Source organism: Paracoccidioides lutzii (genome assembly GCF_000150705.2).
Source record: "Paracoccidioides lutzii Pb01 unplaced genomic scaffold supercont2.10, whole genome shotgun sequence".
NCBI classification, from domain to species: Eukaryota; Fungi; Ascomycota; class Eurotiomycetes; order Onygenales; family Ajellomycetaceae; genus Paracoccidioides; species Paracoccidioides lutzii.
This window is the reverse complement of record NW_015440956.1, coordinates 973732-1001052: the sequence shown is the minus strand read 5'-3', so window position 1 is coordinate 1001052 and position 27321 is coordinate 973732. Positions and strand designations below refer to the sequence as shown.

General features: G+C 43.9%; 7 protein-coding genes across 7 annotated transcripts; 4 read left to right on the top strand and 3 right to left on the bottom strand.

Annotated features, from left to right (window-relative positions):
• Positions 1–172: 172 nt before the first annotated feature.
• Positions 173–2097, top strand: PAAG_04333 (hypothetical protein; the record flags this gene model as incomplete). The annotated part of the gene is made up of 2 exons (XM_002794015.2): positions 173–322; positions 394–2097. 2 exons carry the CDS (start codon positions 173–175, stop codon positions 2095–2097), a joined length of 1854 nt encoding a protein of 617 aa, XP_002794061.2.
• A 1171-nt stretch (positions 2098–3268) lies between these two features.
• Positions 3269–4045, top strand: PAAG_04332 (ThiJ/PfpI family protein; the record flags this gene model as incomplete). The annotated part of the gene is made up of 1 exon (XM_002794014.2): positions 3269–4045. The coding sequence occupies one exon, from the start codon at positions 3269–3271 to the stop codon at positions 4043–4045; it is 777 nt and encodes a 258-aa protein (XP_002794060.1).
• Positions 4046–4575: 530 nt separating this feature from the next.
• On the bottom strand, positions 4576–8792 carry PAAG_04331 (hypothetical protein; the record flags this gene model as incomplete). Its single annotated transcript, XM_015845243.1, has 3 exons — positions 4576–5301; positions 5358–8340; positions 8413–8792. The coding sequence occupies 3 exons, from the start codon at positions 8790–8792 to the stop codon at positions 4576–4578; spliced, it is 4089 nt and encodes a 1362-aa protein (XP_015699469.1).
• A 519-nt stretch (positions 8793–9311) lies between these two features.
• On the top strand, positions 9312–11234 carry PAAG_04330 (hypothetical protein; the record flags this gene model as incomplete). The annotated part of the gene is made up of 1 exon (XM_002794012.1): positions 9312–11234. The coding sequence occupies one exon, from the start codon at positions 9312–9314 to the stop codon at positions 11232–11234; it is 1923 nt and encodes a 640-aa protein (XP_002794058.1).
• A 2789-nt stretch (positions 11235–14023) lies between these two features.
• On the bottom strand, positions 14024–15077 carry PAAG_04328 (endosomal cargo receptor (Erp3); the record flags this gene model as incomplete). The annotated part of the gene is made up of 4 exons (XM_002794010.2): positions 14024–14034; positions 14150–14429; positions 14519–14707; positions 14919–15077. 4 exons carry the CDS (start codon positions 15075–15077, stop codon positions 14024–14026), a joined length of 639 nt encoding a protein of 212 aa, XP_002794056.1.
• A 2570-nt stretch (positions 15078–17647) lies between these two features.
• Positions 17648–22111, bottom strand: PAAG_04327 (ubiquitin carboxyl-terminal hydrolase; the record flags this gene model as incomplete). The annotated part of the gene is made up of 12 exons (XM_015845242.1): positions 17648–17754; positions 17854–17983; positions 18068–18382; positions 18467–18884; positions 18955–19064; positions 19117–19724; positions 19805–20756; positions 20850–20958; positions 21027–21254; positions 21356–21445; positions 21545–21689; positions 21931–22111. The coding sequence occupies 12 exons, from the start codon at positions 22109–22111 to the stop codon at positions 17648–17650; spliced, it is 3393 nt and encodes a 1130-aa protein (XP_015699468.1).
• Positions 22112–24302: 2191 nt separating this feature from the next.
• On the top strand, positions 24303–26189 carry PAAG_11842 (hypothetical protein; the record flags this gene model as incomplete). The annotated part of the gene is made up of 1 exon (XM_015847419.1): positions 24303–26189. One exon carries the CDS (start codon positions 24303–24305, stop codon positions 26187–26189), a length of 1887 nt encoding a protein of 628 aa, XP_015703011.1.
• Positions 26190–27321: the final 1132 nt, after the last annotated feature.

The window sequence follows — 27321 nt, the reverse complement described above, 5'->3', positions numbered from 1 at the left end:
AAGAGACCACATGACAATTATTCCACGTGATTTGGCAATCGCATATATTGGGTCATGTGATATTAATGCCTTCCACAAAACAGTAACTTTCAGCGACATTCGAAATCTGCGGTCAGGATAACAACAACTCGCAGATGGAACAAGGACTGCTTTGCATAGAGTTATACCTGCCATGACGTCTCATCTGGTTGCAATTGCGAAAGCTACTTTCTCGGCTGGGCTTTTGCGATCAGATCCCACATCCGTGCACCGCGATGAGATCGCCGTTTTCCATAACGCCCTCGACAAGGCGCTGGCACAATGCTCTCCAGGAAACATCCAGGTTTGAACAATGACTCCTTATGTCGGCGTTAAATGGGTTTACTAAATTGTTGATCCGGATATATACGCTAGAATTGCAAATCGTGGCTTTTGAAAAATGTCATCCCCTCTGCAGCAAGAATCGGGGCTCTAGGCAAATACCTTGTCACTCTGTCTGGATCCTTCGATCCTAGTGATAAAAAACCCACAGTTGATGGACAGCCCGTGGTTGAAACCTCGAAAACCTCTTCAAAGCGGAAACGATTGCATATCCTGTATTTATTAAACGACCTGTTGCATCACACTAAATATCATGAACAAACGACGTCGTCTTTTTCAAGTTTCAGCGGTTCAATTCAGCCATTTTTAGTGGAGCTTATCAGCTTCGCATCTGGTTATGGTCGCGAGGAAAACCCAAAACACCACAAGCGATTGGACGAGATTCTCGATATATGGGGTAGCAATGGCTACTATAGTAGCGATTATATCAACAAACTTCGCGAGACGGTGTATAATTCATCTTCTCCCGATGCGCTGAATTCAAAATCTGCCCCCAAGGGATCCCATTCTGATACTCCAATCAAAGCTGTTTTGAGAGATGCTCCCTATATAATGCCAGCGACACACGGGGACCTTTCCACGCCCTATCACGAACTACCTGCGGGAAATTTAATGCCCCTTATAATTCCAAACTCCACCGTTCCGATTAGACCGCATGCAGTCAAGCCTCTTCAGTTCCTTGCGGGGCCCGCTGATGAATCTCTGGTGTCGGCTGTGAAGAACTTCTTAGATGATGTGGACAAGATATATAACTCCAATAGTGATATGTTGGCAGATGGACATGAGGTGGACATCGATGAGCTTGGTCAGGTTGTTGTCCGTGACGAAATGACTGGAGAAATCATCGATGGAGAAACATACTATGGTTGGTCGCGCTCGTTCTGCGAGAAAATGAAAAGGAGACAAGACAGATTCGGGAGTAGGAATCGAAGTCGAAGTCGCAGCCGCAGCCGGAGTTATGATACAAGGAAGCGGCGACGATACAGCGATAGCATCAGCAGTGATGATAGGGAAAGATCAAAATCACCAGGCTCATCGATATCTCCCCATCGTAGTCGAAGCCGCTCTAATTCGCGCTCCATTTCGCGATCCCGATCTCGCACTGCCCCACGACGTGCCGGACACCGTAGATCAGGTACAAGATCAAAATCATACTCTCCTCGCCCGTTATCTCCGCCACGTTTTCCACCCCAGCAACAAAGTCCACCCTTCCCGCCGCCTCCAGGAGCAACTCCGCATATTCTGCCTCCACCCACAATCCCCTACCCATTCAATGGAACCCAACAATTTCCTCCCCCACACCCAACAGTCCTGGGTTCAGGAGGCATGTTTATTCCCCCACCTCCGCCAAAGCCATCAGGCTATCTTGGACCCTGGCCACCTCCACCCCCACCCCTTCCGCCCTCACAGCATCCTGGCGCACCGCCACCGTTCCCACCACATTTACCACCCATGAGTGTGGATATGAACTTTCCGGGCTTCAATAATCCAGCCGCGTTCCAACACCAAGCCGGGCCCGGGGGGCCGCAGTTCTCTGCCCATCCACATCCGCCACCACCTCCACCATCTGATCAACAGTTACATCCCGGATCATACCATTTCCCGTCTCCGCATGTGGGACAGGGACAAGGGCGTGGAACCCCTCCCAGTCATTGTGGAGATGCGAATGGTTCTGGTGGTGGTCGGGGAGGTAGCTCTGATGTAAGGGGTGGTTGGGGTAGAGGAGGATGGTATTGATTTGCCTTATTACATTTTCGATTTACGATCGACGGACTGAAAATTGGATTGGAATTATAAAGTTGGGTTGCGTATGGTTTAGCAGAGATGGTTATATTTCACTACTCAGTTAGGGGGAAATCTTTGTTTTTGCCATCTCGGATACTCTTTACAGTAATACCTACAGTTGAACTGCTAATGAACAGAGTTTGGAGGGGTGTTTGTCTAATTGTGGAGATGGCAAAACGTTGTGGTGTGGAAACTGTCAACCAAAAAAAAAAAATCCGGATGCAAATGCATTGGTTTTGTCCGCATTGCATCATGATATCCTGGTTAAGGCAGAGCAATAAATGCTCTGTTTCCAATAAATAACTGTCAAGTGTTGGTAGATTTCGTATCAAGCCTTTAACGTTCTTACCAGGTCACGTCAGTCTGTGACGAACACGATCCCTCTTCTGGCAAATCGCATTGTACCCATTGATGAAGTAAGAAGATGTCACCAATAAGGGCTTATAAGTTGGGTTTGTCAGGCATCTGAATTTTCAGACATTTTCAGACCTGACATTTGGTTGGATCCATGTTCAACTTGCATTCCTAGGCTCGAAATACACCACCTTGCCTGCACACTTGCGGACGCATACACATGGATCTCTCTCTCCTCCAGGATTTCCTCCCCACTACTGGCAGTCTCGTTTTTTAAATGCAACCTTCTCTATTCTATTTCGTCTGATCTACGCCAATTGAGTCGGTTTAAAGTTAAGGTTTCAGGGATTACAAGAGTTTCTAAATAAACCAGGCGTCAGATATGGGATCGCCACAAACATCTGCCTGACAATTACAATGACTGGTGGATGGTGGGAGGTTTAAGAGAGTCCAATTTTTAAATTAATGACGGAGCGTCTCTACACCCATCTATGTCTTCGACCCGGTCAGAGATGTGAACTACCTTGGGAGAAAAGATGAATAACGGCAAACGGTTTATGCCAGTCAGCCAATCGAGTTCGCATCTTGCCAACAGCATGGATTGCCAGATCATGGAGTTAGCGCTAGATATAAAGTCAGAGCTCCTCTGTCCCCGCCCTCCTTTGATTCAGTACCTCCAAAATTTCTATCGTATTTAGTCACCTTCCGCAGTCGTTGAGTTTCATTAATTGAAGCCAAGCAGAAAACACACATTTGCTCACAGACCAACATGTCCGCGTCGAACTCTTTGAAAGTCCTCATTCTCCCTTTTCCAGAATTCGACACATTGGATGTTTATGCTCCAATCGAAGTCCTGGGCAAGGGCGCCGCCATCGGTGGTGTCACCATAACTTTCGATATTGCCACAGCCTCCAAAAAAACACTCAGCGCCGAGAAAATCCCCGTTGTTCAGGATCTGAGTATCTGTGAGGCACTGCAGCAGCTTGAACAATATGAAATTGTCATCCAGCCTGGTGGTGCTGTATCTGCGATACAGAAGTATCTGGAAAATCCTACCCAAGTTGGCTTGGATCGAGAATCCGTGGACGAACATCTGCAGCTGCTCTTGAGATTTTCTCAACTGGAAACACTCTCCCCCCGGGGCTGTCGACGTGTTCTCATGTCTATATGTACAGGGGCGTTGATCGCTGGGCTCTCGGGAGCTTTCAGTAATTTAACCGTCACTACTCACTATTCGGGTCTCCAGCAGCTGAAGGAATATTGCCAAAGGGGGGGTCAGGGGACTATTGTTGATCCAGATATAGGAGAAGGAGGGTATGTCGGTTACGAGGCCGGGCAACTAAATTCAAAGAGATGGGTTCTGGCAGACCGTTCCGGGTGTGCTGTGAGAGTTATTAGCTCTGGAGGAATCAGTTGTGGGTTGGATGCGTCGTTGTTTCTGGTGAGTGAGTTGGAGGTGTGGAAGGATGGGCACCTGGAGAACATCGGGCTGGAAAAGGCTCATCAGTGTGCGCGAATTATGGATTATGCGTGGCGATGGGCTTGAGCATGGCGATGGTAATTGCGGAGAAATACATTTATCTGGCTGGTTAAACTACTGGATGATTTGTTCTGGTATCGGACAGTGTTCCTATCCTACATCCGTTCTGTTTGTCACCTAGTGTCTTATTATCTCCGCTCAGCAGTCATTGTTAAACAACGAATTACATAATTGTCTACGGGAGCAAACCCGTTGATTAATCCAGTGGCTGAAGTACTGGCATTCGGTATTTCGTGTTTCATGTCTTGGAATATCTTAGTACCGGATTTTATTTGGATATGTCCGTACCTGGGTATGTTATCCAAGCAGTAAGAAACCCGTTAGATCAGAGTATGTTGTTACAACACCAAAGGGCCAGTTCCAAAAGCAATATAAGTTGAAATGCCCCAAAATTAGTTAGTTCTAACGACCATAGGTGACCTACAACAGTAATAACCAGTTAGGCTTCTCCCAAAAGTCTGTGGCGGTAGATATGGCTATGGGATATTTCAATGTCAGCGGAAATCGCACAAACAAGAGATCATATTTGCCAAACCTCAATCAAATCCTCCTCTCATATACTTCAGCATGGTCCTCGTCGCCGTTTGCTGATTCATCTCCTCCCCTTCCTTCCAATTTGTCGGTTTTTCCTCCGTTAACACAGAGAGATCCGCAGGCTCAAACACGTCAGTAGCCGTTAGCTGCACCATCGAGGTACTTAGTTTGATCCTGTCTTCCAGGAGTTGTCTCCTATCTTGCAATGATAACCACGCTGCATCGGAGGATGCTCCGGAGGATTGCAATTGGGGAAGTATAGATGCAAAGCGCTCAAGTTCCAACAAGCTATCGGTTGACAGCGTAGTCGATTTCTCTAATTCGGAAAAGCGTAACTCAAATGCTGCTAGTGCCAGGAGCAGGGGAGTCAGGTCCCCGGTTCCCCACTTCTTCTTAACGTCGTCTCTATCAAATAATCCCAAAGACTTTATATCACTTTCGCTTAATCGATCGATTCGCATTGGGATTGCCGTGTCAGCCTTGTGGGATAGAAGAGCAGTGACCATTTCAATATTACCAGTAACGCTAGCGATACATAATGCAGTACCTAACGTAGGGTGAACGCAATTAATATCCCCTGCGGCATGGAAGGCTGTGAGAACGGATTGAATAGTTCTGGCTGAGATTTGTGATTTGTCGTTTATAATGTTTGCAGGGCAGAGCGCGAGAACGTGGAGAGCTGTGAGATTCCTAGTTTTGTTGACAACGAAATCTACTTTGTGAACGGACTAGGGTAGTTTACTTAGTTTCCATCAAGAATAAGCAGAACTTGGGAGATACTCACATTGGCAGAATTGACAGCCGATCTACCAAAGATATAGTCCATTGCTTCTAACGTCCCCTCTGTATGTGTCAGGAGAAGTTCATCAAGGACGGTAACCCATTCCCCCTCTCTGCCGAGCTGATAGATGGCGTTAATATCAGCTCCTTTGTCCAGAAGGAAACTAGCAAGATCGAAATAGCGATTTTTTATGGCAAGAACTAGACTCGAAGGGCTACCGTCAGGTAATGGCTCGATAGCCATTCCCAATCTGACAAGATACTCTGCTATAAAAGTACCATCGGGAGATGTCCGTGGACGGCTAGCCAAGAGTTGAAGCAAAGAGAACTGCTTTCCATTGTGAACGGCACGTTTTACAGCTGTTCTTGCACCATGATTTACCAGAAGCCGGAAAATAGCTATGTGGTTCATCATAACTGCCTCCTCAATAGGTCGATAACCAGGTGAGCCATTTGGATCGTGCCCCAGCTCCAATAACGCCTCCACAATATCAGTATTTCCAAGTTTCACTTCCTGGCACAACGCCATGCCTTCAACCGGTCGTCTGGTGTCTATATTTCTCCAGTCCCGGAGTTTCTCATGCCTTCGTTGTAGCATCTTAAGTGTTTGAAACATTAAAAGTTTGTAATCGGCACCACAGCGGACAAGCCTGCTTTGTAACGCGGTTGGATCATATGGTGTTATGGATTTTTCATGGGCGGCTTGTAACATTCCAATCTCGTTAAATATGAGTGGTTTCTCCGATAACGTTTGATCGATGTACATTAGCATGGCTTCCAATATATGGGGAAGAGTGAGAACAGCCGCCAGTTCAATAGGAGATTTTACTGTAATGCCCGTTTCATGTCCCACCTTCGCCAGTGGGTTCGCACCAAACTCGAGGAGGACTTTTACAGCAGGAAGGCTTCTCATAAGCACCGCTCTCCCTAGCGGGGTGTTTTGGATGCCAAAATTATCTTCCCAATCTGCATTGATCATTCTGACATCCTTTCGCATTGTTCTACATGCATGCTCTATGTTTGCACCAGCACCTAGAAGTTCTTTCACAAGGAAAGGCATTTGGTCAGGAGTGAAGCTGGAAAGCCAATGCAAGGGCGTTTCTTCACCAAACTCTATTGAGTCACCCTTGGCACCACGCTCGAGGAGAAACATGGCACAGTCAAAATGGCCACTGCGACAAGCACATACAAGAGGCGATTCAGAGAGTGATTTATTCGGAATATCGATATCACACAGATATGTCTCAATCATGTACTTCAGCGCTTCCAGGTTTCCCTGGGCAGCAGCAAAATGCAAGAGACCGTGGCCCTTGTGATTGACAAAGATTTCATCGAACGGTGAAGTTTGACTTGATGCGGAGTCAGCACTCTGGTCAATAGCGACCGAAGGGCTGTTCTTCCGTAAACTGGAATTATATGCGGCTCCAATCTCTTCTTTGATTTGGGCTTCAAGAATCGAAATATCATCAAGATCATAGGGTCGTCGTAGCTTCCGAGGCACAAAATGAGGCATTCCGATACCACCAGCAAGGGTCCTCCGAGCCCAATCTGCATAGTTTATCATCTTTTCCCACTTATCCCGCTCGTCCTGATTAGCCAGTCGACCAATTATAGCTCGACCATCCTCTATACAGTTTTGATGACCTCTTATTAGACCCCATTGGATAAACTCTTGCAGCTGATCCAGCGTAAGAGATATTGGTACGGAGAGAGCAGTGCTCACACGCCAAAACCAAGCCATTGCCCAATAGTCGACATCACCTTCATCGCCTGCGTTTGCGGATTGCAGCAGCCAATAGCATGCTTGCTCTGCATCAAAAGTGACCCCAAATCCTGTCAAATGGCATTGGAAAAGATAGTAGGCGGCTTTCCAAGGCTGCAATCCATCAGGAGTTCCAGGCCTAACGCAGCGAGAAGCCTCCTTAAAATCATGTACGATCTGTTGCTGCTGACTCCAGTTAAGAATTGTTTTGAGTTTCTGAGGTTCAAACCAAAATTCCCCTATATCTGGATGGCCTAGTTTCGGTCGAAAACCTGGAGTATTTCGTTGGCAATCATAATCGTCACCTAAGTTCCCAAGAAAAAATCCCAAGTTATCAACTGTCATTCCATGGGTCCCTGGGGATTCATTACGTTCGGTCTCATCACGCTCAGCATTCACTTTTGCTATCTTTTGCAGAAATGAATCGATTTTAGTGAGGTCCATGCCCCTCAATGCCGCTTGAGCTTGGGGGAGAGAACGATGTCCCGGTTCGGCGACGACTGTTTGCGCAAGCACGTACAAGATGAGTGCTAGGGCATTCTCACTGACCCGATTACTTGAAGCATAAACTTGAACACTACACACTGCATTCGCAATGAGTTCATTGCTCAGCTTCAGCCGCTGGAGCTCTTTCTCGGAAGTATCTGTCGGCCTAGGCCCGAGCCCCAACTCAGAACTGATATTTCTTCCGTCAAGGAATGCTCTCCACACCAGCAACCCGAAGGAGTAAACATCCGTCTGCTTTAGCCCGTCGGACGAGAGTCGATTTGAAGATTCAGGAGCTTGGTACGGGAAAGTTCCCATCCGCAGATAGGATAGATCACGTTGTTCAATGTCCAGTACTGCTCCCCCAAAATCTGCCAATTTCGCAGTGTATGGCTGACATTCGACAGTATCATACCTGTTTTCAAAGATAAGGACATTCTCATGCTTGAGATCGCCATGCACGATCCCGCACGCGTGAAGAATTGCAAGGCCTCGGGAAATATCGTAGCAAAGCTTCTGTTTAACAGGAAACGGTAGGGGAATAGTATTGGAAGCCTGGAGATTGTAAAACGAGCCGAAAGTGGCGTATTCCATAATAATTTTTGGGTATGCAGAATCTGACTCTGTGGGCGATCCCCATTTGAATCCCAATAAACGAACAATGTTGGGGTGGTATCGTAAAGGTTTATGTAGCAACGCTCGAAGCTCAAGAGCCACATCGTTCCAGTTGTTCTGAAAGCTGTTTAGGGGAGAGCATTAATATCTAATCATCAGAAAAACAGCAATTACAAGCTATATAAAGTGAACCAACCGCGAAGTAGACCTTTCACGTACAGTCTTGACAGCTACATACTTCCCCCACTTTAAGAACCGCTGAGATAATGACACCTCTAGTTTATTCACACCAGGTTGCCATTCGGCACGTTCGACGACGAAGGAAGCGCCAGATCCAATCTTCGCCCTTGATAACTCTTTGATTTCGCTATTGTCATCGAAGAAAACGGAATCATCCGAACGAAGCTCTTTTTGGAGATGGGAGGCATGGCATATGAAGGACGCAAGGCTTCCCTGAGCCGACCATTCTGCCACTTGTGAAGTGACAGGAGTGTGTGCGTTTGGTGTCGGAACACTCTGGCCAGAAGTCTCTGTTGATTCGGACACGAAAGCCGATTCGAAGAGCAGAGAGGTCATGCTAAATGATCATGGAGCGGACCCCAAGCCTCATGTCCAACATGAAAGGGTTCTTTCTCTTTGATGACCATGAGCGGCCATTTGCACATTTTTCACGTATTTATTAGTTGCCCCTCCAGCCTTGGAGCCACCATTTCGATTCCGGACCGATCTTGGTGCAGACAGGAAGGGTAACTAAATTAGTAAATTATATCAAAGCACGAGCTGATGTATCATCGTGCAAACACACGTCATTGGCAGGCCCTTGAGCAAGACATGCAAGAAGAAACCCGAATGCTACCTTTAGCTCTGCGCGATAAACAAAATCGTGCGCTCTGGGCTTAAAAGCAGATATTCCTTGGTGCGGATGGTGAAAGTCTAGTCAAACCCAATCATGCAGCCACATAAACAGTTTATAAATCGATGAAAATCTCACAGAGGTATACATCGACATTGTTAGGTGATGTTTGATGTCTAAAATCTGATTAGGGTTATCGCATTATTAGCTGAAGCAACAGCTTTGCTCCAGAATCGACCACCATGCTCGATCCTGGCTCGGTAATTGCACTGATAACCATCGCATATAAAGGCACAAGTATCGCTTGGGACATATTCCATGACGCGCTACATTACTCTTCCGACTCAGAAGATTTAATTCTCCAGCTGGAACTCGAACGTTTCCGTTTCCAAACATGGGCCAGAAATGCTGGCCTTATGGAAGGCGAGCTGTCGACCGGCTTGCTTCCGATCTACGAAACAGTGGAAAGAACACTGCGGGTAATCGGTGGACTATTGGGGAATGCTGATCAACTGCGTGAGAGGTATGGACTTTGTGCGTCGCAGTCCGAAGCGCCAGAGCCAGATAAGGTCAAACGCTTCATCACCAAAATGAGAAAATCGATTCGAGCAAGCGGAATCAAACTCGAGATCGCTGGTGCCACTGAGAACAGGGATGAAAACGAAGAGCAGCTATCACCTGGAGTTGGTCGTCTCGTTGGACCAGGGAAACGGCTTCGGTGGGGCGTTCGGGATAGGAACCAGTTTCGAAAACTGATATCTGATCTTGAAGGGCATGTTCAGAAGCTCAATCAGCTGCTTACCGAAACCCAGCAAAGAGCAGTGAAAGAAGACAGGAAAAGAATTGACATTGTCTTTATCGGGAATGCAAATGATGATCTATCTCTACAGTTGATTCGGGAAGCACTTGAACAGGAGCCTGAAACTTCATCGATTCGGGGCCTGGCGGAGAGAAAGGCGCTGGTTGATGGGTCGTCATTAAATTCACGCGCTGGACCAATGGCTCTCAGCCCATTGACGCTGGGAAATTTCTCGTTTCCTGCCGGATATCAAACTGAAAATCGTTTCATGGCCAAAAATAACCTGTCCGGCGAATATGTCCTTCTGGAAAGAAAGGACTATGATCCTGACATATCTGGGCGAGATAAGCAGATTCTAACTATGAGAGTCAACCGACTTGTTCTCCTTTTAAGTGCATCTAAGTCTGCAGATTTCCGCACTCTGCAGTCGATTGGCCTTATTCATGATCCTGGAAATCATTGCTGGTGGATAGCGTTTAAATTTCCTCGAGCGAGCATCGCAGATATTCCCCTGGATTCTGTCTCAACCCAGCCAATATCCCTCCTCTCACTTCTGGAATCAAAATTACGCCCAGCATTAGAAACACGACTCCGTCTTGCTAGCATGCTAGCCGCGACCTTGAGTGAGCTATATGGCAGTAGCTGGCTGCACAAAAACATACGGAGCGAAAACATTCTTTTCCCAGACTTGTATCAAAAGAAGAAAGGCCACAGAAATGAACCGTCGCCTCTGGATAACTACTCTTCCCAACTATTATCGCCCCTTATTGCAGGTTTCAATTACTCTCGCCAGGAAACCGAGTCCCAAACAATTGACAAAAACCAGTTCCACCACGACATCAAGCCAGTCATCTACAGACACCCGAATTACCAAGGTGAAGCAGCACAGGGATACAAAATTGGTTATGACATTTACTCCTTTGGTCTGGTGTTAGCGGAGATAGCGTGGTGGGTTCCTCTGTCGTCATTCCTCGACGCAAAGGTGTCGAACACTTCGGGGCCCCCGTCGTCATTGTTGCAGAGCCGATCTTTAACGGGGGGCGCCACTAGTAGCACGTTGATTGCTTCTGTTCAACTCTCCTCCAGCATGAGCCGGTTCCAACTCCCCGAGGCACTGGAACTTCAGCGACGTGTCGCTTCACGAGCAGACCGTGAGTTAGCGTTTCGTGTTGGCACTACGTATTTTGACGCCGTGAAGTGGTGTTTGGCGTATGCTGATAAGCACAATGACGCCGATAGCACCATATCCAACACTGATAATGCTGCAACTACAGAAGCTATCCAAAGCTTCGGGGATTGGCACCCAGCATTGGACTTTTATAATCAAGTCGTTGTGCCATTGAGGAAGATTGCTAATGTGGACTGAAAAATGCGAGTTCGCATATGTATGGTTGGGGTGACGTCATAGAGTGAACTCTTAATTTTTTTTTTTTTTTTCTTCAGCGGTTTGGATTAGCGTTGGCGGATCTGCAGATACAGTTCATGTGTTGTCTTCATGTCTTTTTGGCAACCCCAGATAGAATATCGTTATCGGTAGATTCGGCGTGTATAATGGGGTGGTAGATATGTTAAGGCGTGACATAAGGGTTGACTATTGTGTACCATTATGACAAATACGAATTATTCAAAGTCTTCCCATATGGATTGGCTGTTGAATGGAAATATTGCTTAGCATCAATGGCAACCATCACCAAGAAAATAAATATATCAAGAAATTGGGTGTTCAAACGCTGAAATAGGCTATATGTGCACTTAAAACAAGAAACAGGAAGGCAAACTTAAGAATGATTTTCGGGGGATTCAGGCTTTCTGGGCATCATGTCATAAATCATATAACTACCCTATCTTTGCTTTTGGGGTGCTTTTAAGACCGTTGCTTAATTAAGCGGGCCGTGACCGAAATGCAAATAATGTCGGGATAATGATAACCCCGACCATGTGTGATATATGTGCATGAGAAAATGCGATATAGAAGTCAAAACAAACGGCGAGGACATCCCCCAACTCCAAGTTCAGAACAGTAAGATACTCCCTCAGTTCGTGATTTGCCCACATAACATGCCATGTCCGGATACTCGAAACAATGCTCCCCATCCTCCATTTAAGATGAAGGATTCGAACCTTGTTTGTTCGGTGAATTGACACTCGGCAAACGGCTGTTTCCTCTATTTCCATCGTTGGAGGCGCGGGTACTCGCAGATGGAATCCTTTCTATCTGCCGTTGTGTATGTTGGTGCATTATTCTTGAGTAATCCTCCAATGACAGCGCTCTACCGTGTAGCGTATTGTAGCTCATTTTCGATTGAGAAGAGACCCGTTGGGGAGTAGGGGATTGTTGATGGCGCTCGACCGAGTTGGGGTGCGATCTCCTAGGAGAGGAGAGTGGGTAATTATTCATACGCAGGGGCCAGGAGTATGGCGATAGCAGAGAGTTGAGTAAAAGCTTTGTATTTGACATACAAGGGGTTTCTTCTTAGGTAAATCTAAAAGCTTAGTGTAAGGCCAACATGATAAGAATAAATTTATATGTAATGGATGTTTGTGAACATTCGTGCGCTAAGGAGATCGAGGTAAATATAATCCTGGGGAGCTTATATGGAGCTTGAAATCGTACCCCAACGGGCTGGGAAAGTACTGTAACCGGTTCATGTTTTTCAAGTTAAAATGAAATGCTGGTAAAAGGCTTACGGAAATCGACATCCCACGGCAATCATGCCGAATAAGCATAATAAGTGATGGATGCAGCAGGAATCCACAATGAGGTAAACCAATATTAAGTTAAAGGTCCATGTCGCGACCTTATACCGTCCAGCAAACTCCTGGTTACACTCTGTGGCGGAGGGGACATAAGGAGTGGAATAACCGACAGAAATGATATCACCTCAGACGAGTGAGAGGACCTTAGACATATAAAAAATGTTCGCAACGTACCGATTGATGTGGTCGCAAATATATGGTGAATATATAGTTTAAAATGTAGTCCAAGAAGAAAACGTGTGGAAAAAAAATCACAAGTTTTGGAAAATTTGAAATCCTTGAAAGTAATGACAAGGGATATATGAATATATAAGAGGCTATGTCGTCACTGACGGGATGATGATGTGCGTTGGACAATCCGGGTGAACAATCCAAGGCACCTTGGATCCACGGGCAAAATTCAAACCTTAGGAACATGAAACGGCCCCGCACTTTTATAGAATTTGAACAACAAGAAATATTATGTTCGCGGGAGCAATGGAGACAGAACACCTTAACAAATTGAACACTGCAGTCTCATAGAAACTACTACATCGGCTGGAATGACATGGAGGGCCGTTCATTCGACAGGTTGAATGGTCTAGCTTGCGGAAGGCGAAATATATGCAGGCCTCCACATATATGACGTCCGACTACGAAGGAAGTAACCGAATTGTTGACAATCCCTGTTATCTGATCTTTTTGCTGATGCAATAATGCCCGCAATCTGCAAGTAAAATTCAGAATACAGAGGCAAGACGTAACATAGTTGCAGATATGGCTTCATAGCAGGCCAGCGAAGGATACCTAAAGCCTCAAAAGTGGATAGATAGCCTGAAAAAATTGCCATAATATATAAGCAATCAAAGCACTGGAATAATAGAAATAATGAGCGACAAGACCTACTCATTCCCGGTAATTAGCTGCTACTCAGTTAAAATGTTGCTTCTCTCCTATATATTCTATCACACTGACGTATTCGCTCTGTAAATACGTACCAATAAGTTAGAAATAGCTGATAATTTCGTAGATTGGGGGGGGGGGGGGGGGGGCAGCATATACGTTCATCAACCACGGTTGGCGTGTTGCAAGAAATCACAGGCGTGTCTCTGATGAGGTTATGATGACCTCACAAACCAAATGTCACGTGAACGATGGGTTTGGAACCTTGGAAGGCTCCTATGGTGCTTGACCCGAGAGCCGCAAAAACGAATGTTACAGAAAATCGAAAAGATAGATAAAACGGCATGCTGTAAAACATATTTCGATGTAGATATAAATACCATATCAATATAAACAGCTTCTTTTTTCATATACACCATCAATTAATATAACAAAATCCCAGAACGTCAGTTGCTGAATGAAAAACCCGATTCAAATAATAAAAACGAGAATAAGAACCTGGCCAAAAAATGGGCATCATACGTAGCCTAATCATCGATATTAGCAAAGCAGAATTTGGCGAAATAGCTTGAAAGGTTGGGTGGAGAGCAAAATACAACTAGCAAAGGCAAAAAAAAATAAAAAAATAAAAAAGAAACCTACCTTTTCTCGCGCCCTGGAAAAAGAATCTAACAATAAACACTTGAAGCGCCGCCATAGTCATCATCATTAGGCCCTCGATAACACTGAAATTGAAAATCCGCTGCTCAGTACTGCGCACAGTGCTGAAATTTCGATTCTCACGTGTCCGGAAGTACTTTTGGTTCCGACTGATCGTCGACAACTGGCCTGAGATCTTAAAGATGGATTCCTCCAGCGCAGACGCTTGTTCGGGTGGTGCTCCTTGTTTCGAAGGGAGTTTGGCTCTTTCTTCGTTCTCGACCTGTGGCCGAAAAGTTACATTATGATCATCCCTGTAATTGCGGAAGAAAGCCAGGTAGAGGTATAGTTGGGGGGGGAAGAAAAACCTACCGTAATCTCAAAATCCACCAACTTCTCCGCAAACGTCGACATGTCATTGTCAAAGCAGAACCGGTACTCGCCCACCGTCTCGGCATTGAAGACGAAATCGCCCTGTCTCTCCTTAGAACCTTCCATGATCACCTTCTCGTTGGGGCCGACGACTGAGTAATCGACATCGAAGGAGCCGCCCGATTGTACCTGTAATGAGTAATCATATCATCAGCTCATTGAAAATCAGACAACAAAAACATCCCAACACATAAGACAGTACACAAGCATCCATCCACTCTTGTTGTCGTCCCGGAGGCTCTGCATTCATTTCCCTCCAACCACAGATATCACCAGAACCTCCCAATGCCATCCTAGCCCAGTCCCACACCATAAAGCTAAAGGAGATATATATACTAACCGCAAAATAAAACGCAACCTTGGCTGGCGGGCGTTCGACATAGGTGTAGAAGCATGCCTTTTCGCTTGCATCAAGTTTGTACGTTAAAGCGGTAGCAGAAACAACGGTGAGCCAGCAGGGGAACGCCAGGAGGCTCAGCGCAACGGTATGTAGCCGCATCGTTCAAAATTCGATCCCACGACGATGTTGTGGGCTTTTTGGTTTGCGAGAATATGAATTGTTGTTGACAGCTATCAGTAATTGATGTTTGAGTTTGGGACATAACTATGGGCTTTGGACAGGGGGATGTTTGCATTGTTTGCATTTGGCTTAACTAGTCATGGCAAACCGATCGACGGATACCAAAGTAAATTAAGAAACAACTATATAGTTAACTCCCTTACCTAAATTACATTATAAATTTATTCCCTGTATGCTGGGAGCAGTACGAATAGTATGTCCTCCAATACCACATCCACTTCACTGTAGTGCTGCTTGCTTTCATGATCACTCGTCAGACTACTATCGCATCTCTTTCCATTTCATTGCCTCTTTATATGCAATCTATCAACTTCTTGAATGGTCAAACCCTCTCTCTGATTTATGTATATTGTCTTTCACATTTTCTCTTTTAATCAGCATTTGCAGTCTTTAGCTTTTTATTTTCTCTTGTCAAAATGACAGCATCATGCATGATGATCTGACATTTATTAACTAGTTGATCAAGAGCTTGATTGATAGAACTGAGTAAACTCTGTGTATAACACTTTAAATATTTGTTAATCTTCTCACTCTGAAGCTTCAGTTGTCATATAATATAAAATGTGACAGTGATTCAAAAAATCTAAGAACTATAAAATGTCTTTGAAGAAATAGAAGTATATATTTAAATGTTAAAATAAATAAAAACTTACTCTAAATTGTATAAAGTTAGTTTTATAGCTCTAAAATTACTTTGAATATATTTTTCATTTAGTGCTACTATACAGATATAAGAATAAATAGCCAAAGTTTTAATTTTATTAATATGATTGATATTAAATCTTTATATCTCTTCTGAATATTAATTTTTAATAAAAATATTACATTCAAAAACTATATAAAATGAGAGAAATAAGCTGATATATAAAAGGGAATAATTAAATTCAGAGTATAAAATTAAATTAAAACTTATTATGACTATTATATTCATTTAAAATTAAAATTTAATATTAATCAATCATATAGAATTAAATATATTTATTAAACATCTTTTCAAATTAGATTAATATTAGTTTATTAGTTATTTATCTATTTTTACTGATTTTAATTTTTCAATTATGTAGTAGTTTATTCTCACATAAAATATTTGATTTAACTTTCTTTTAAAGATAATCATTGATAGTAAAAATCAGTCAGTTATATTAACTTTTTTAATAGTAATGACTCATTTTATATTCTCAAACTGTATAAATTTTCGATAAAAAATCTTTTCTAATTTAGTAATCATTTTAATTATTTCAAAAATTTTTGTCTGAAACTTAATCTTATTAAAATTGTATATATTTTTCTTTTTAATTATATACTTCTAAATAATGTTCTATACAAGTCTGAATTATTTTATAAATAATTTTAAAATCTTCATATAAACCTCATTGACAATCAATAATTTTAAAAATTAGAATTTTACCTCAGAATGATGATTAATGAATCAGGTAGCTTAATTAATGCCAGTAAATGAAGTGACAAAGCTGTCTCAATCGACAAGAAAATGATTGACTATTTCTTATGAAGTTCTTATCTGAGAAGATTGACTGCATTCAATCATAAAGATTATTCACTAAATGACAGCTGACTCTTCAGTAAAGATCAATTTTCAATTCTCGAGTTGAGAATTCTCTCATGTTGTATAACAATTCAATTGATATTATAAAGTAATAAAGAAAATGCCATATAAGCTCACAGCTTTCTTAATGCTTGATAAAAGAATCTTTTCTTCCTTATTGAAACCTTGACAATACCTTGATGTAGGCATCTTGTCAGTGAAAATGTTGGATACATACGTGTCAGGGAAACGTTCGACTAGGCGGTGGATTACATTAATTAAATGAAGGATGACAATCTGATATATTTTATCGCCAAGCCTAACTCCTTAAAACAGGACAAATAAAACTTCCTCCCTATTTAAAACCAATAACAAAATCAAGAAGAAAAAAAAAGCCTAACAACGCATACAGGTAACCTAATCCAAACAAGCAACACGCAAAGAAAACGCTGGTGCTTTGTATTTAATAAGGTAAAAAGGACAAAGCGGGCAGACAGACAAAAAGTAAGTAAATAACTAAATAAATAAGATCTCCTAGAATCAAATAGAATCCATCTGGGAGAAAGAGGAAATGAGAGAAGAGGTAAAGAGAATAACAATAGAAAAAGAAAAACTTCCATGGTTCAAAATTTGGTTCACCTCATTTCCCCATTCTCCAACTGCCATCTAACGATCCTTTTGACTCCGACATAAAACCTGTGTTTTTAACTATACCTTTGGCATACAATAAACTCAACTGCTATCCAGCAGTTTTCTCCTTTGTATTGATAACACAAAAGATGAAAAATGGGTAGCTTAGCACAGTATAACAAATGAAGGCAATAAGAGGAATGGTTGAGAGCAGAAAGAGGAGAGTGGAAAAGCAGCGGAACAGAAAGAATGGAAAAAACAAAGAATGTGATAAAGAAACAATCGAAACCTGAGTCCATTCAGTGGTTTGTAATGTCTATCGGATAAAGAATCCCTCACTCTTCCAGAAACTTCTGTTTTTATTTACATGGTCGAGGCCGAGCACATCTTGTGGTTCAGCGGCCAAATCTGAGAGTATATCGTCTACATCCTTTAGGTGTTAGCGGGGAAAGAATTAAAACAGTGATTTCTGCGAACTGGGAGTGTAAAGGAGGGGAAGGGGGTGGGTGTTAATTGACGCACCATCGTCGATATATCTTGGATTACAAAATCCTTGACGAAGGGCCATAGCAAACTTGATCTTCTCAAATTGCTTGCCTCGAATTCCTGTTCTTTTCGAGAGTCGCTCCTTGGTCTCTTTGAAGATCTCGCCCTGCAGTTTTGTATGCGGTCAAAAAAGTAATCCATGTTGTGAGGGAGGATGGGGGTAATTCAGATAATATAATGTAGCACATACTGGCTTAACAACGAATCTGAATGGAACGCCATGTGTTTTATTCGGCTCCTTGTCGAAATTGAAGCAATCGATTTTGTATTCTCCTTCTTGCATATTAAGTTCTTCCTGTGGTATCCTCTCAATATAAAGAGTCACATAATCTGTAATGCTAAGTATGCTGTAGTTCTCGGGGAGCTCCTTATACACCTTCCCGCCATAAACTTCATAAACGCGCAGGTGTTGTGCAGTCTCATCGTCGAGGTTGGCCCGTTTTTGGAAGCCCAAAATCAGATCAGAGATATTGCCGTTCTTCGCAACGAGGATATCGTATGGTTGCTATGGTAATATGGTTAGCAAGATAGTCAGGAATGATAACGATATTAAAACCCATTCGGGGCGAAAAAAAGTTACATGACGAACCTCCTTAGAAATCCCCTCAGGAAGCCAGGTGACCTTAACCATCTTCTTTGTTTCATATTCACTCAAACTAGTTTCGAGAACCTCATAATAAAGAGCGTCCGGCCGATGAACACTGTATCCATAAGGCGAATACTGACTCGTCAGGATCTGCTGGAGGTTCTGTGTCGCATTCCGCTTAATGAATGGTTTGGGCTTCCCGCTGTTCTGGAGCACGGGCGCAAACCGTATATGAGTCGGGTCAATCTTTAAATGTTCGCCAACTTTTGACGTCCATTGTTCGTATGTCATTTTACGGCTGAGAGTTAGTTCGAAAGTTTCGTTTTCTTCTGGTTTTAAAGGCGCGAATTTGACTAAGATTCGATTCAGAAGATAATCATAGTACTGCCTGGCATCTGTGTATAAGACTGTGGGTGGGAGTCTACGAGAGGGTCTTAGTAGAGTAGCTTAAAAGAGCGCAAGGAAAACCAAATATTGAGGGCATTTCATACTCAGAATCGCTGACTTGGCGCTGGAAGCAGATAATGTCTCCGTCTTGTATTTCTGATTGGTGGAAAGTCTGCTTGGATTTCATCGGTTCGATCATCGAGTGTTTTATTTCCTATTATCGCGGTAAGTTCGTGTCTTGATTTCATGAAATATTGGTCACATACCTCAAATAATATGAAAGGGGTCCCAGCAGGCCAGTTCATCAATTCCAGAATTGGACCAGCCAGGTCTGAGACCTTAGAATGTTTCCGAACGAAAACGTGCCCAACACCAGTCAAAGTCTGCTGAACAACATCGAAGTGCTTCAAGAAAACAAGGCTGGTCGCATTACTGCCCTGAGTTTCGGGCCAAGTTGCTTTGCCGTCGGCTCCGAGTTCTCCTACTTCGATAAACAGTCGGAACTGACTTCCCTTTGTACCGTATCGACTAAACGCCTCTTCGACAGACATATCAAGATCCTTCAGAGGTTGATCTGGGCGAGTGGTTTTATTTTGCCTGTTCACCATTACCCAAAGTCTCACTTGGTCGGGTTGCAATCCCTTTTCTTCAGCAAATTCAGCCACAAACTCGCCAACTTTCTTAGTCCTGAGAACACGGTACAATTTCGCGGCAGCGGGGTCGTCAGGCTCCAAATCCAGACTGGTCAAATCGAATCCATGATGGGCCTTGAACGACTCATCAGACAGCAACCCGATGTTCATATAGAGATGTTGCTCCTCCCGCTCCTTTTTCTTTCGTGCTATCTCAGCACGTTCTTCAATGAGACGTTTCTCTATTGCAGTTCAAACCAGGGTACCAGCTATTAGCCATCTGCCGAAAATTGAAAGAAATGGGAAAATCGGGAAAACATACCAAGGTGTGCGGGTATATCTTCTTTCACAACGTCAACAAGAACGTCATTTACTCGAGATTTTCTGATGTACACCAACATGTACGCATTCATTGATCGCTTCATGGAATAGCCTCGCATATATGGCTGTCGAACTCCCGTTGTACCATTGGCGACGTTGGGATATTCTCCACCAAAATTTTCCTCAAGAGTTTCCTTCATGGTTGCGCGAATAACCTTGTCATCATCAAACTTATAGAACATGCCATCCTTTGTTGGTCGAAGATATGCGTAGTAGTGGCCGGCATTGAAGTCGCCACTATGCACAAGGACACCGTGTAGTTGGTAGACCCATGGCTCTGATTTATCTGCATCATCCGATAGATATGGTGCCGCGTCAAATTCCTCTGGGAATTCAAGTCTGTCGTTGATTTTCATCATGGCGTCGCGATTGATGTCATATTCGAACCGTTTGAGATGCAGGTGGAGGACGGGCGGGAAGCTCTCAAATATCACACCCTTTTTGGCCTCCTGAAGCTTATAGGGTTCTCCAGCGTCATACTTATTTTCTCCTTCCAACGTTTCAACCTGGATGTAATCTTTGAAACTGTCATCCAGGGTCCTATTGCCCCGGACGTTCAGTTGGATATCCCAAAAGTCTTCTATCCTGGACGACTCATAGTCAACATGAATGCAAGATATGTACGTTTTTGTCTTTCCAACAAATAGTTCAGGAAGTGCTTTTTCAGCAGGGGTGCCCTTCATCTGCCCTTCGAGTTTATCCATCAATAATCTTGAAAGTTCTTGGACATCCTGCTGCTCAAAGGTATGTCTCGATTCCCAACCAAAGGAAGATGTGAGTTCAGCCGTCGATACCGGAACGTCGCTGGTTTGAAGGTGGTAAAATAGTCGTTGAAGAGTCCATGCTGAATTTGACTTGTTGGCGTCTTGTTCGGTGGGTATTTGATAAACAGCCTGAATTTATGTAATCAGCAGTCTTTTTTTTTTTTTTTTTTTTTTTTTTTTTTTTTTTTTTGGTTTCTCTAACAGAAGACAGGGGAGTCTGACCTTTCGGAACGAGTTCGTAAAGAACAGAGACTGGAGCAATGAGTTGAGATAGCAAGTAGCACCCTGATTTCTTAGGCCTACCATTCCTGTTTCCTTCTTCGAGTCATAGCTGCAGGGAAATGTAATGTTAGTTGGCAGGGACGATAAAAAGCGTCAGACGAGTTGAGTTTTACGGACTTTTGGAAGCTGTGCCACAGAACCCCCGTTGGATCTTTCACCACGCGGACATAAGCTGTGAGACAGGCTTCTTCATTCTCAACAAGCGGGGTTCCTTTATCGTTAAAGGCCTGCTGGAATAACTTCCGGAGTTCGCAAAACCGTGTAAACCCCCAGTCTGCCTCATCTGCATTGAAACGGTGGTGTGCCGCTACAAAACCAGAGTCAGTTGGGGTTCCAGCAGCAAACCTGTATCAGGGACAGAAGGGAGAAACCTCATACAGTGCGTAATATATATTGAAGGATCATTCTTATTCGACAGGACCAACGCAAACTGCACACATGCATACCAATTATCCGGAGGGGGGTTCTCGAAGCCGTGTTCAAGGTAAAAGGATGCATGGTCGACGCCGTTCCCGAATGGGAAGAACAAAACCCGCCTAGATAACACTTCAAGTGTTAGAGTATATGCTCTGAGCAGTCGCTTACGAAGCTCCGCATAAACCGCATGAGGTATAGGATTGGCACGGGGAACGCACCATGGAGCTCCTCCACACTCAAAAATCGGGCCATGTTCTTTCCGCCGCAGCTTTGTCCAGTTCTCGATATTCCATGTATTATACGTTTGTGCTTCTGTTTCCAAATCTGGGTTTTCCGGCAAGACTTTTGCCATCATCGCCTCATCTGCACACACGCCAGTTTGTTAGAACAGATATTATGGACCAATCCCAAACATATATAGCCAATCGCGAAAATCAATCCATCACGGGTGCGGGCGGCCACGGGGGCTACGGGCGATCAAAAAACGAGCTGACCCAAATTAATCGGGGCATTCGTGGTCGACAAGGACAGCAGGAAGGGCCGGACAGGAGTTTTGTAATTGCTAGAGCCGATAAATAGGCACGCAGGGTAGAGGGCAACATACAGTCAGTAGCTAGAGGCTCCGGTTCAGGTTCGCTGGCGGAGCCGGGAGGAGACACGACGACAACATCCGCGCGGTCACTGGGGTACTGGTCGTAGTCGTCGACAACCATATCATTGTCCGTAAGCTGCAGATCGCCCAGTTGAAAGGGCAGGTCAGCGGCATCCTCACAGCTGTCATCCATGGCGATTATAACTGGGGGGCCCGAAGACAAAGAAATAGAGGATTGTAGATAGAGCAGAAGAGCAGCAAAGGAAGAAGAGGAGGGTTGTGGATAAACACTCACATTGTCCATGTTGGGTCCGGTTTATTTCACCGGGAGGCGATGGGCAAGGGCCGGGACGCGGCTTCTCACTCTCTCAGCTCAGATATAAAGAAAGAAGAAGAAGAAGAAGAAGAAGAAGAAGAAGAAGAAGAAGAAGAAGAAGGTGGAAAGGGGGGGCGTTTGTGTCTGCAGCAGGTGGAGCTGGGAGAGAAGTCGAGGGAGAGAGGAGGAGAAACGGGTAATGCGCAGTTAATGGGTCTTGACTAATGGGTGGGTGGGCGAGATTTGCATCTCCAACTTTTGTTCTCCGAACATCATCAACCTCAACCACAGAGCGCTGAGTAACGGAGAGGAGGGGAGGAATCGAGGGTTTGCACGAAGTCTATTATTTAAAAATACAAAAATAGATATCACAACCTAGATATGTATGTATATGTATATATATGTTTATTTATTTACTTGCTGATGAGATATTCAAAGCTCTTTAATGTTCTGCACCATGTTCACTTCTATCAGTATAGGTTCGTATTCATACACTTGAATATCTATAGATCTCTTGGATGTGGGTTTGATATTCATGTTCCGAACATACATATATACTCTATAGCTACCCCAGTGGATAGGTTCATTGTCTTTTTATTCAGCAGATATTGCAGAAAACGCCATCATCAAAGAATATGCATATTGAGCATCGAAGAAAGTTTGCTAGCCCTCCCACAGCAGAAGAAACAGTTTCCTGAGACCTTTTTGTCTGCAAGAGACCTAGATAAGCAACCTGGTCTGCTGTAAAACTTCAGGTATGCTAAATGCAAGAGAGCCCCTGAACATAACTATACACAGCATCTCCACAGCAAAGTTGTGTCAGATCCTCACATTAATTGGCGTTCGGGGCCCTTACTGAGCCGATTAAAAACTATACTGTTAGAGGTGTTACTTAGGAGGTCACTAAAGCAACGGATCCCTCTAAATGGGAATATTAATATTCACTCAGGAGAGAGCAGAAGCTAATGAGGGCATCAATCAATAGAATTAAAATATGTCCTAGCGATGACAATGACAGCTGAAGAGCTCTCTGCTAGCAAGAAAATCTTTGACCCGCCATATTTACCTGAGAATTCAATAATTGGAAGGGTGATGAACGAGAAATCTTTTCTTTGAACACTTGGGCGGATCGGAGAGCAATCCCGTAAACCACAGTTGAGGATACCAAGGAGATTGACAAAAAGACGAGTCACTACGACTGGATCCAACCGCTGCACCACGATAAACTTGAGAGAACGACGGTGGATCTCCTCAGAGAGAACAACAAAATTCCTTGGAACCCAAGATATTCCACTATTAATATCTACTAAGCCTTTCAGGTTTCCAGCCACAGCACGGCTTATCGAGAGAGCACTTGGCGAGTCTCACGCTCCCCGTAAACGCGTCCACACATCAGCGAGGGTTACTCGTCAGGCTGGACAGTTGCAGACGCACTTCGGCGATCACAAAGAATGCTATGCAGCAACTGAGCTATTTCAATAACTCCGGATCTTTAAAGAACATGTTTAACTAAATTATTATTTTATTCCCAGGTCCCCGGCTGGGGAACGAACTGTGGGGCAGTTTGTCGTTTGGATTTGATAGCGGACATCCCTTTCTTTCACGGCCGAATCCCCGCCATTGGAGTTGTAAATTCTTCGTTTATGTGCTGATCTGATCCTGCAAGGCTGGCAAGCTTGTTCGAGCCATCACGACCTATTTAAGCTCAGAGGATTCTGCTCCGCCACTGGATTTTTTTTTTTTTTTTTTTCCTTTTATTTTACTGATAGAGTCGTAGCGTACGGGATATTGACATATTTATTATAGGCGAGGCGAAGATATACCATTCGGAGCAATCAATTTTTTATTTGCTTTAAGATTGCTTTTGAGCTCTCTCTTTTCTTTTGATCCCTTCCCCAGCACTGAAGAAAAATGCTAGCTACTAAAAATTCTCTCCTCTTGACGGCAACTAACTACCGCAAATGCAGCTGATGGCCACATTAATTACGGGAACAGTTCTGACGAACGAGACATGTTTGCCCTGCGTGGGCTCCGTGTTGACCCAGCCATCTCTTTCTGTTCATTCATTATGGGACAACCTGCCCACACCAAGTGGGCATTCTCGTCTACGCACCCAAATCGGTCATATCACCATATCCCCCTGGAACAGAGCAATGCGATAAGACTGGCAGAGATTCTTCCAGGTCAGGGTAATGACAACTTACAATTGCAACTACATCATGCCAATCTACAAGATTCTCCCCCTTACGAAGCTTTGTCGTACGAATGGGCGGGGAATACCGGATTGAGACCAGTAAAATGTGGCTCACAAGAATTCCATCTCTCTGCCAATCTACGAGCAGCACTAAGGCGTCTTCGATATGCCAACCAGCGGAGACTGGTGTGGGTGGATGCTATATGCATTGACCAACACAACCGTCAGGAACGCTCACACCAGGTGTCAATGATGAGGGAGATATACCGAAAGGCCCAGCGGGCGTTGATTTGGATTGGAGAGGAGAAGGAACACACAGGCTCTGCCTTCGAAATAATACCGGAATTGGCGGAGAATTGGGTTTCTCAAGGATCGGGGGACGACATACCTCCAATCCTAGCACGAGACACAGGGGAACCAACTGCAAACCAGCTTCTAGACCCTTCCAACAACGCCTTATGGAACTCGATCATCGATGTATTCACCCGGCCCTACTTTAGACGGACATGGATCATACAGGAAATTATTGTCTCCAGCCAAGCGACTGTGATATGCGGGAGCTATGACGTAGACTGGACTTCATTTCACCGAGCTGCAAATCACCTCGTCCAGGATGAGTTTCGCGCATCTCGGGAACCTCAGCCATCGACATTATTCCTCATAGCACTTATCCGGCGCATCGAGCGAAGGTTTGAGAAAGGGGATTTACGCTTGCGAACGCTGCTCCGGCATTTCCGCGCTTCGAAAGCCTTAGACCCCCGTGATAAAGTATTTGCGCTACTTGGCCTGGTGTCTCGAAACTGCTCGTCAAACTCCGGCAATCTTATCCCTAGTTCTAATCCAAGTTCACCAGCCCGCGCAATAAAGGCTGACTACACAAAGGTAATCGAAGATGTCTACCATGAAACAGCCGCATATATTATCACCGATGAACAAAACCTAAAACTTCTTACAAACGAATATCCACCAAACGCCCGTGAGCTCCAAAACATGCCATCTTGGGTTCCCGACTGGTCCGCAAACTCCAAACCCCTCCATCCGCTAATCCGCAAAAGCGACCGGCTCAGCACGCTCATCAAGGGCGACATCTACTGCACAACCACCTCCCTCCTCGTTAACGGAAACATATTTGACACAATAAGCTACGCTTCAGAAGTCATAACATCCTCCAACGCACACTTTATCCTTCATAATCTCATAAAGCTAATGAAAGCCAAAACTGGCACGGGCTCCCGCTACCCCGCAACCAACCAGCCCCACAACGAAGCCCTCTGCCGCACGCTAGTTGCAAACAACGCAATCCTACGCCCAGCTCTGGACGAAACGGAACGCTACTTCTTCTACCTCCTCCGCGACCGCATGACAACTGTACAAGTTCCCATCATCCAAGAGGGCCTCTTCAATGACCTCGAGTTCCTACTCTGGGCAAACGTCGCGGAAAAAAATGAGCCGTATCTGCGCGAGCTGCGTAGGACACTGTATGATCGGGCCTTTTTCACGACAAGGAAAGGGTATATGGGGATTGGACCGAAGGGGAAAACAAGGGTTAGGGTTAGGGATCAGGTGGCGGTTTTGGGTGGGGGCTTTACGCCATTTATTCTGAGAAGGATGGAAGGTGGCACCACTGCTTGTGACAGTGTGGGTGGAGACGATACGATGAGTTATACACTTGTGGGAGAGTCGTATATTCATGGGATGATGGAGGGGGAGTTTTTGGAAGATGGACAGGATTTGGGATATGAGAGGATTGAGATTCGGTGACTGCTGGTGCGGCGGGAGACGTTGGGACTTGGAAAATGGTGATTTTTCTCCTTTTGAAAATGTTTTTCATTTGGCACTGCATGGAAGCGTAGGTGTTAATCGGATTCAAACTTGGCATATATACCCAGATCATCATCTATCTATAAATACGCCTGACACACTATTTAGTTCGTCATAATGATAAAATTTTAAATAACATAATTCTCAACTGAGGGGGATCAAGATCATCAAATTGAAACACACATCAAATTTATCAACTTGCCTGCTTTGACACATCGGCATGCTACCAATTCACAATAAAAAAAAGACGAACCCCATAGATATAGAGGAAAATATTGAATTTGTGATATCTACCTTGAGAAATAAAGAAACTACCTCTATTCATGAGTCATTATACAGAGCTTCGAAGCCGATATTCAAAATATTTACAATTATGAGAGAGTCAAATGTGATTAAGATTATTCAAATGATTTGACCCACACTAAATGCTGTCTTCACTTAGTACGGAATTTAATATAAAAATATATATAACTTTAAATGAGATTGAATTCGTGTCTGACGTTGAAACGTACGTTGATCGGCCTCCGTACGGCCGTGATTGTTATCGCCCGAATCCATTTGATTGCTCGCCTTAACCCAAGTTTACATTTCGAAATCCTGCTCGTATTTCTATGATTTTTTAAATAGAGCCTCTATGTCTTCTTCCTTTTTCCTTTAGAGAGACATTTATTTATAATGATTTGATATAGATCTGAATTGATTGCACAGCTACAAGTTTCTATCATATAAAACTCACAATTTGCAATGAGATTTTTGTGCAACTAAGATTGTTATCGGTTCTGAGTAATATGAATGCATGAAGCTTTTGTAGTAAAACTATAATGAGTTATAGTTATTGAATTTGTGAACATAATTATACATTATTCTCCAAACTTAAAATACTTAAAGAAGGTTAATTTAATGACCTTTCATATGATTGAAAACTTTATATCAGTTAATAACTAGGTAACAGATGAAAAATGAGCTCAAATAACCTACAAAGATATTTATTTCAATTCCTTATATATAAAGTAGAGAAAGCTATTTACAAATAATTATAATAATTATTTTATTTTAAAAATCAACTAATATT